The 9,883-nt window shown below is 46.8% G+C and overlaps 1 protein-coding gene across 2 annotated transcripts; it reads right to left on the bottom strand.

Annotated features, from left to right (window-relative positions):
• Positions 1–3,776: 3,776 nt before the first annotated feature.
• Otx2 (orthodenticle homeobox 2) lies at positions 3,777–8,701 on the bottom strand. 2 transcript variants are annotated; one of them, XM_004624819.1, is made up of 3 exons: positions 8,304–8,701; positions 7,249–7,400; positions 3,777–5,436 (listed from the first exon to the last, which is right to left on the bottom strand). In XM_004624819.1, exons 1-3 carry the CDS (start codon positions 8,398–8,400, stop codon positions 4,816–4,818), a joined length of 870 nt encoding a protein of 289 aa, XP_004624876.1. In that variant the 5' UTR covers positions 8,401–8,701; the 3' UTR covers positions 3,777–4,815. The 2 variants fall into 2 exon arrangements, with proteins under 2 accessions (XP_004624876.1, XP_004624875.1); XM_004624818.1 differs by having other exon boundaries at positions 7,249–7,424; positions 8,304–8,597.
• Between the last annotated feature and the right edge of the window lie 1,182 nt (positions 8,702–9,883).

Here is a 9,883-nt window from a genome sequence, read left to right on the forward strand (position 1 = left end):
CTAGGAAAAGAGTTTTAACAACTCAAGGCTGCAATGAGTGATTTTCTGGTTTTAGAGGAATCTGAGGCCTTCAGAGATTCTGGCTGAGAAATTGGAGACAGTGCCCGAGAGCGTTGACCCTGCCCAGGACCGGCCTCAAGGGACCTGGGACCAGGGGCCAGCAGGGAGCCTTGCTGCTGTGGCTCCCCACCGGCATTTACTAATCCCTTCATGAACAGTTCGAGAAGGATGAAACAGCAATCGTGGATCCTATGACTGGTAGAAACTTTTTAAAAAAGAAGTCCTGTTTTGGAAATTTCTACTAGTGATGTCAAATAGACTAAGAATTCTTTAATGTAAAGCCCTGGTTCCCACCTCTTCTGTAGGCAGATGAGGTAAGATCTCACTAGAGAGGTGGCAGAGGACCCTGTCTGGTGCTTAGACTATTTTTCTTGTGCTAATGCAGATGTCAATTCAAACTGCTAACTTAAACTTTCATATTTACCATGACATTCCCCCCCCCCCCCGCCAAAAAAATAGGGCCGTGTTTCCTCTAAAAATTGAAAGTAAAGACTGAAGATTAAGGAATAAAACTCACAGACCTCATGCTGTTTGACTTTCCCTCTAGGAGGGAAAACAAAATTTGAAGCCAGCTCACCTGATGATGGCCTGGCTGCCCTGTCACAGTTATCTTTGACTGAATAGGTTGGGTTTGGTAGAGCTCCTTTATTTGAGTTTGCTTATTGTTTGTTTGCATCAGTAGCAGGTTGGCTGTTAAAGACACAGAACACGCTGCTGGCAAGAGAGAAGTCTGGCTGATGTCTTTAGCATGGGGGCCTTGGAGTGAGGATTACATGGCAGAGGCCTTTCAGATGCGCACCGCTTCCTTCTGTACAGCCGCCTCTGCATACAGAAGCCTCCTCCATTTCCTGTTTGGTTCATTTTCTTCCAACTGTTTCCATCAGAAAAAAAAAATACCCTTTTCAGGTAGTGTCTAGATCTCTTTCATTTTAATAAAGTAAAAAAAAAAAATTAAAGAATGCTGCTCCAAGTGTCGTGTTGTTATTAGCAGGCAGTTTGGCAGAGATGCTGCAGGCAATCCAATGCGACATGTCTCAATACACTGGTGCACTACAGTTTCACGTGTAATGTTAATTCTGTCCGAGACAAATCCTATCATCTGTGCGGTTTCGGAGCCCAGTACTGAAAGCATCATGGGGTGTGTCCTCCCCACACCAGGGGCATGGGGTCTTTCCAATCCCCCTAACTTAAGGGTGGAGATGGGGCATCTGTAGGATTTGGGTTTATCCAAGCAACTTGCCCTGACAGGTTGCTTGAGTTCAGGAGAGGAAAACAGAGGTGCTCAGCACGGGTTGCAGATCTGGACTTGGTTCCTTTAGTGGCATGGAAGAAAGGGCACGAGATGGCTATCCTTCCTAAAGATTTTGAAGGAAGGCAAAAATGCAGGGTGGGATCTGAATGAATGTGAACCTGCATCTTCCCATTAGGGTTGCTTCCATTTGCTTGGGAAGCACCTATTTCTTTGTGCTCTCTTTTTGCATGATTAAAACCACATCTATCTGCATAAGCCAGTGCCCAGCTGTGGCGCACCCGGTTTTGGGTTACAGCCTTGCCTGGCCTGAGGTGCGGGCTGTAGCACGAGTTGTGCACGTCTGGGCTGGTCCATTCTGGTTAAGTGGAAGCGGGCCCTTGTGTGAGGCCTCTTCACTGCAGATAACTGGAATGGGCTGCCAGGCAAGTTGGCGCTGCCCCGGCACCTACAGGGCCGCTTCCCTGTTCCAGGACCTGCTTCTGGCTCTCAGGGCTAGCACCCAGGCCCAAAAAGAAAAGGAGCAGGCGCTGGGGAGGAGGGAAGTGAAGTGCAGGGGAGTGGACGCGCAGGCTGAGACAAGGGACTAGGCTCTCAGGCTTACCCTGGAAGCCTGGGGCTAGGGGGCGGACGCGACCTTTAGCGGGACTCCGGGCTTCCTCGGACACTGTGCTGTGGGGACTAGCGCTCCCAGCCCATCGGAAGTCTCCGTCTCACCCCTCCTAGCCAGGTATCCGGAGGCCAGGTGGCCTTGTTGGCGGAGCTGAAGTGGCCCGGGGCGCTCCATAGGAGAGGCCGAGTTGGGGACACCCCCGGGAAAGGTGGGACTAGAGCCACCCGAGTGGGAGCCACTGTTGTCTGAAACCCGCAGGGTTCCAAAGCTGGTACCTAATCGACTTGAATTGAGTTTATTTCATCTGTGAAGCACTCCTGACACGAAATGCAGAGGCCAGGAGTTTGTGGGAAAGATCAAGACGTGGCAGCGGATCCCTGCAAGGCGAGCTGCTCCCACCCGCTCCTCTGTCTCCGAAAAAGAGCCTACTGCTGTCGCTGCAGAGTCTCTGACCCCCGTCAGGACGGGGTAGACCCCACTCGGCTTTCCGGTTCCCGCGTGCTGGGTCTTGAGCACAGGGCTGGGCGGACTCCGCCGCCGCCGCCGCCGCGAGGCACGGCTGCCCCGCCCTGCCCTACCTCCTCCCCACCTTGGCCAGGCTGTCGGGCTGCAGCTCCACCTCCCCGTCCAAAGTGATTGAACTGCGTGATCTGATAAAGTTGTGCAAAGGTGATGGAAAAATTAGCTTCAGAGAGTCTCAGGCTTTTTCTAACCTCGTTTATGGTTCAGGAGAGAAACATGATTTTTAAAAGGTGGTCTTTCCGGGCTCTTTGGGAGCCTTCTTGGAAACTGAAGACAACATGAGAAATTGGTTATTTGGGATGTACTTCGCTGTTGTAAGAAAAATGTGGGGTTAAGACCCGAATCTGGGAAAACCTTAAAGACCCCCTTGTCCCAATTTCACTTTAAGGTAAACCATAGTATAGAATTGACATTATCAAGTAGGTATTGTAAAATGTTGCCTTCAAATTTTTTAGTAAGTGTAAACTGTCACTTTAAAAAAAAATCTATAAACAAATTTTCTTTTCAGGCAAGACTTGATGAGATTCAAGAGAGCATGCGCAGCCAGGGACAGAAAATGAAATAGCCAGGAAACGAAATGGTTGCAACTGCTAGCCTTCATTTTAAAAGTTACAATCAAGAGCCACTTAATTTTGGTCAGATTGAAGAACATAAGTTTAAAATGAAATTAAATATTGCTTTTACCTAGGAAGCACTGTGATCACTGCCCCACTTGTCTTTTCTGGTGACTGATTTACAAAACACAAGTCCAGCTGAAAAGGGACCTTTTTTTTCTGAGCACTTAAAAAAAAACTGACCAGGGTGCCTCATGTTCAACTACTGAAATTATAGGTTTTAGAAGATTTCTGAAACTCTTTTGTTCAGAAATCATTTCTGCCCGAATTGCTTCTAGATTCTGATTACACTCCTTCTCACGTTTGCCTAAAAATTTGAAAGTTTTTTTTTTTTAAATCCTCTTAAACAAATAAGAGAATAGAAACAAGAAATTCTTGTCATTCTCAACTTCAGAGATACTCCACAGCTCTCCCTCCCTCTCAAAAACTGATCTATTTAAAACATACTAATAAAGTGCCTAAGAAATAACCCAAGTTTGCAGCAGGGAAAAATTACCCTAATGATTGATACTGTCTCTAAATTCAATTTCAAAGCAATCCTGATGAAGTCTCAAAAAGTTTACAAACCACTGTCATATCTAGTTCATTCACAGATTAGCAAAAAAAAAAAAAAAATTACTAAATTACTCTCTGCCCTACTTAAAAATTTTGGGAAGGTGAAGCTGAATGTAGGCTCCTCATTCTTAAGTACTGGTGTAAAATTAAACTAGACCCAGTGTTGTGCTAGAACCATTTTAATATAATTATACATATCTGCCAAATCCAGGAAGAAAAGGTTTATGCATATATAACTTTTCCAGTTAACATCTGCAAGCATAAACAACAATGATCTCAGTTTAAAAATTCATCGGGGTCAGAGCCAGGGACCAGTGTCTCTTTACTGCTAGGCTTACCAGCAGTAAATTACAGATGAATTAGTGTCCTTTTGTCTGTCTTCTTAGTCTCCTTGTCCAGAGACATTCTGTCGTAAAGTTTCAGTGCAGCTCCCCTCCAGCCAAAGGTAATCTTTTTAGATCTGTACTCATTCAGTTGCTCTGAATTTTGCTTATAATTATAACCTATTTAATCACAGAAGGGCCCCTGCAGAGGCGGGGCTCAAGGTTGCATACAATAACAGGAGATCACAGTTTTGAAGTCTAGCACAGATTAAGAACCACAGATGTACCATTTGTATAAGACACACACTGATTGTCTCTTAAACTACATATTGAATCCTTATGAACATTATTTTTTAAATAAAGTAGTGCATCTAGGACAATCAGTCACACAATTCACACAGCCCTGAAAAGTTTTTCAGTGCCAACTACCAGTTGGTCATGAAACGTGAATGAGCTCCAGACACTGTTCATTCCTAAGATTCAACCAAGGATTGGCTAAAACATTGGATCACCTCTGCTTATGAAGGCCATGACCTTGCTTCCCTCCCTTCCTCACAACTTAGTTTTGTCTGTTTTTTATTTTTGGTGGTGTTTGGTCACACATGGCTAGAATGCATTGGATCGATCACTTTGCAAATCAGGAAAACCAATGATCTAAAACTATGACAGGATCTTAAGTAGATTGGTTTGTCCATTTCAGGTGGATGGTTGATAGGCCCCCCTAAGGCCTTTCACTTTTCCTTCTATGCCTCCCAGAACTTTGATCAGAGGAGTCTGAGCGTCATCCCATCTAACGCTTTTAACCAATGCCTGGCTAAAACTGGAATGTCCAGCCCAGTATATTTAAAAATCGCCCACAAAAAGAGGTTCTACAGGTCTTCACAAAACCTGAAATTTCCACGAAGATGTCTGGTCTTTATAATCCAAGCAGTCAGCATTGAAGTTAAGCTTCCAGGAGGCAGTTTGGTCCTTATAATCCAAGCAATCAGTAGTTGAGTTAAAACCCAAGCTTGACGCTCCATATCCCTGGGTGGAAAGAGAAGCTGGGGACTGATTGAGATGGCTGGTGACTGCATTGGTACCCATGGGACTGAGTGTGGCCCCTGGTCCAGGAAGCTGGTGGTGCATTGGGGTCAAATAAGATCCACAGTCCATGCCCCCAAAGTAGGAAGTTGAGCCAGCGTATCCTTGACTATAACCTGAAGCCTGAGTGTAGGTCATGGGATAGGACCTCTGCATGCAGGAGGAGGAGGTGGACAAGGGGTCTGACAGTGGGGAGATGGAGGCTGGGCTCCAGATGGACACGGGAGCACTGCTGCTGGCAATGGCCGGGACTGATGTGCTAGAGGAGGGAGTGAACTGGCCACTCGTTCCACTCTCTGAACTCACTTCCCTGGCTGGAGAAGTCTTCTTTTTGGCAGGTCTCACTTTGTTTTGACCTCCATTCTGCTGTTGCTGCTGTTGCTGGCGGCACTTAGCTCTTCGATTCTTAAACCACACCTTGAAAGGGAAACACACTTCTTTAACATGGATTCCACAGCTCCTTAAGGAGAAAAGAGGCTCCCTGATTACAAATCTGTCCCACAAGAGAGATGAACTAAGGAGACAATCCCGCTGCCACTAGAGACACATTTAGACACTCTCTTGCACGCTTTCAGAATTCTAAGAACATTGGGAGGCTCAGTCTAAAAGCATTTTACCCTTCCTTATTACTGGCCCAGAGTAATAAAATGTAAGCTAGTCTGCCAAGTCATATGCCCCAAAATTTCCCATCTTGTTTACCTATCTTATCTCTATTTACACACACACACACACACACACACACACACACACACACACACAGACCGAGTGATGGATGGACCGAGTGAGCGCCCCAGCTATATTCTAACATTTTTCTGACTGAAACAGACACTGTCTATGTCTTTCGGAGGGAAAGGCAAGAGAAAAAGGGTAAAATAATTCTGCTGTTACAAGTCCACGAGAGCATCCCAAATTCAAAACGCCCATTTCACCTTCCTGGCAATTGCTACTATGGAGGCTGGCTCCATCATCACTTTACACCTTGCCTCTCCTAGAAAAAGATTCCCAAAGAAAGCTCCAAGGAGCAGACATGATCCTGTTGAGGAAAGAAGTCTGAAATCCTCTCCTTGCTGAAAGCAGCTCTAGGGGGAGTGCAGTGATCCGCATTGTTCCCTGCTTTGAACTCAAGGACAGACCCCTCCACGGGTTTCCAGAGTTCAGGTGTGCACCTTCAGCGCAGCACCGCTCGGCCCAGAAGTTCTGTCCCCTGTATATGTCTGTTGGCTTGTCCACTTAAATCTCTGCCTGCAACTCTGAAAATCATCTTTTCATGCTCTGCAAAGCAGCAGCTATGTTCAGAGGAGCTGTCTCCTGGGCTAGAGTCCTTAATAATTTTCGTCCACTTGAAGCAACTCTCGGTGGTGGTGTAGCGATGGCAAAAGTGATAGCCCAAGGCTCCGCTCAAAGCCACTGAGGACCTTGTTTCAAGCTCCACAAGTGCTAGAACTTCTCTGAGCCACTTTGAAAAAGTCCATTTTCTGCCCTGCAGTTCTTGCTGATGTCTGGCACTTCCCCAAACAGTCCTACCTGAGGGAAGGTCCCAAATGCACATGCGGGTTAGATGCTAAACCCTTCTGAGAACCGTGGGCCTCAGCCTCCAAAGGCAGGCAGGAGCTGACTTTCCCTTTTCTTGTTAGGGCCAAATGAGAGGGGAGTAGCCAAGCCAAGGGGCGTCACTAGGGACATATTTCATATATGTTATCTATTAAATCATTCAGAATAGATAATTTGGTTCAATCCCTAAGAAGTTAAAGAAAATACACTTTTATTGTGTCATCTTGTTTGGTAAAAGCATCAGCTGTTTCTACAGCTTGGCTCTGTTTCCAGTTTAGATTATGACCCTGAGTGAGTCTTTGCTCTATTTTTTTTTTTTTTTTTTACTGTAAAAAAAAGTTACCCAGGACCCAAGTTTCTCTCACATGTGAAAAGTCTATGAGAATAGCAGAAAATTTCTACAAAGAGAGGAGCAAGACCACTGGACACCACTGACTACCACCAAAATCTGCCCAGGAGTGGGTCGCAGCCTAGCAAAGAATGAGGGTTCTAAGACTTTATCATTATAGCCAAATTGCTACTCTTACCTGGCCACCTGGACTGGAAGATCTTAGCTTATAGGATTAAGACAGGGATGGGAGGCAAGGAAAATCGTTTACTGGTCTCTGGGTGTTTATACTTATAAACCTGCCTTGGATCCTGGGAAAGGGGCAGCAAGCCCGTGAGGATGGCTCCTACCTGCACCCTGGATTCTGGCAAGTTGATTTTCAATGCCACCTCCTCACGCATGAAGATGTCTGGGTACCGGGTCTTGGCAAACAGCGCCTCCAGCACATCCAGCTGCGCCCGGGTGAAGGTCGTCCTCTCCCGCCGCTGTTTCCGGGGGGTGGCTGCAGGACAAGAAACCCAGGGCCCTTTAGGGTGGGGGAGCAATTTCTCAGTCACGGGGTCTCAGTGGCTCCCCGGCTATCCAGTCCTCCCCTATTCTACCCAACACTCACCACCCCTCCCCCAAGGCCTGGCCCTGATGGGAAGCACACCACCGACCCAAAATGGCCCCCAGTTGGCCAACTTCAAAGCCCACTCCCACTGGAAGGGCACTTGGAGGAAGCTAACAAAATGAAAGAAAGTTTTAAAAAAGAAAACAACCCAACTCCTCCATAATCCACCCCCCCCCAAACTAGAACACAAGTAGAACAGCCAGGGTGAAGTCAAAGGATTTCCAGTGAGGATCCCAGGATGGACTGAGCGAATCTCCATCCTGCTCACTGGTCTTAGCACTCCAAAATGTTTCTCCACCTTTAAAATGGGGCCAGAGCTCAAACTTCTAGAAAGATTTTACAAAACAGAGCTGAATGAAACGCATTGCTGGGGTGTCACACTTTCAGGATTAGGGCCAGGGAGATCCAGGGCAAAATCTTGAGAGCTGCAAAGGAGGCTTTTGAGAGGAAACTCAGCTTCTCTGAGCAACTTGTGGGGAGCGGGGCGCTGAGACAGGAGGGCCAAGGGCCTCCTGCCCAAGTGACAAGGGAAGTAGCTTTCTCCATCTCACCCCAGTGCCTGTCCCCAGCCACTGCAATTAGGATCAGCAGCGTGATTTCCTGCAACTGGTGCAGACACATCTCCTTACTTCTTCCCAGCGGTCCACACCCATGGCTTTCAGTGGCTTCTTCCCAGGCAAAGCCCCGTGGGCACCTCACCTGGAGCCGGGCAGAGGCAGTGTGGCCTCCAGCCCAGTGCTTGAGGGATGGAGGACATTAATCCTGTGGGCGCGCGGCCGCAGGCTCACTTACCCGGGTAGCCCACGGAGGGGTGCAGCAAGTCCATGCCCGAAGTGGTCAGACTCAGCCCATTGACTGCATAAGGCGGTTGCTTAAGATAAGACATCATGCTAAGGTTGTTTGGAGGCGCAAAGTCGGCCCAAATCGGGGGGGACCCAGCCAGATGGTCTGGATTCACCTGGGGTGGACAGGTCCAAGGTCGTTGGTGGGTAGTTTTGGAGTGGTGGAACTAAGGGCAAAGCAAACAAATAAACAGAGGAGCTGGTTTACTGCTTTGGAGGCGGCAGCTCTCCCACGTCCAACACTCTCTAAAGCGCCCAGCCAGCCCAGGCAGGGGCTTTTAAAGGACCCGCAGACAACCCCCCTCCCCCCCCAGCTGCCTGTAACTGCAGGGAGACCAGATAAACCTGTCTTCCCCACCCCCACACTAAACTTAAAAAAAGAAGGGACCCTAAGAAAGCAATTACAATCAGCCTTCCCCCAGAACAAAACCCCACGCCTTCAAATGCACACCTCGCATTCCTAGCCCAACATTTGCATAGGACTCATTGGCTGGCACTCGCTAATTGTCTCAAACAAAACTTGATTGGGGCCATTTGCAGAGACAAAGAACTCTTTGGCTAAATAAATAATGCTGATAACAAAGCCCATTGGTGAGAAACAAAGAAACAATTCAAGAAATCTACCTCTCCCCAGACTGTTGCCTTTCCAGGCAGAGATTTAATTATCTTAGCTTTTTACCACTTTCCACTGCTTCAAACCTAAAAACGGCAATGCATTTAACATCTAAAATACCAACTTGCTAAACAACAAACTTGAGAAAACTGCCCAGCCGCCACTCTTTCACGTTTAAAGTCATTTCCAGTAATCATTTTCACCTGATTAGTAGTCTGGATAATTAGATTTCGAGGTAAGTTACAGATTTATTAGGGTTTTGGAGAGCCTTGATTATTTATGTCTAAAGAACTAAAGCTAAACAAACAAGCATTTAATTTTTAAGCAACACCCATCAACTATTTAAACATACTGCAAAAAAAGTCTTCGAGATTGGCACAAGGCTTGTCAGAAGTTCTGAAGTAAAGTGAGAATCCCGGCAATCAGATAATAACAAGCCCACATTTGCAAGCACAAGGGTGTGCGTTTGTAGTGCTAGCCGCTTCCATGTTGATTTAGATGTGTGGAGGCTGCAGATCCTGTGGAGGCAAATTTTCGGACATTTGGGTCTTCAGCAACTGCGGTGCAGTTTCCTGTTAACTCGAACTGCCTTTTGCACATTTTAGTTTTGAAGGAAGTAAGTACATAAACACCCAAAGTTGCGAGACTAACTGAATTTCACCCTCCCTTTCAAGTTTCCTACAATCATAAGGAGCGGAGGGAAGGGGGAGAGAAAGAAGTTAATTTACTTTCTTTATTTGGATCTCCTTAGCACGGAGCTCCAAAACAGGTATGAACATAGGCTGGAGCTTTTGCAAGTCTGGCTTTTAATATTCCTCAAACACGCCACTCACCCTGCAACCATCTCTACTTTGAAACTTTGACACTAGGAGAGATTGACTCAAAATGGCGGATACAAGTTGAGGAGTTCCCCCTTT

This window comes from Octodon degus, unplaced genomic scaffold (genome assembly GCF_000260255.1).
Source record: "Octodon degus isolate 3935 unplaced genomic scaffold, OctDeg1.0 scaffold00007, whole genome shotgun sequence".
Lineage (NCBI taxonomy): Eukaryota > Metazoa > Chordata > Mammalia > Rodentia > Octodontidae > Octodon > Octodon degus.

Excerpts from the sequence above, each read along its gene's own strand:
- Otx2 (XM_004624818.1), bottom strand. The coding sequence starts at position 8,400 with ATGATGTCTTATCTTAAGCAACCGCCTTATGCAGTCAATGGGCTGAGT. Across the intron at positions 7,425-8,303 it reads CCCCTCCGTGGGCTACCCGG|GGCCCTGGGTTTCTTGTCCT; the intron begins GTAAGTGAGCCT and ends CCCACCCTAAAG. Across the intron at positions 5,437-7,248 it reads TGCCAGAATCCAGGGTGCAG|GTGTGGTTTAAGAATCGAAG; the intron begins GTAGGAGCCATC and ends TTCCCTTTCAAG.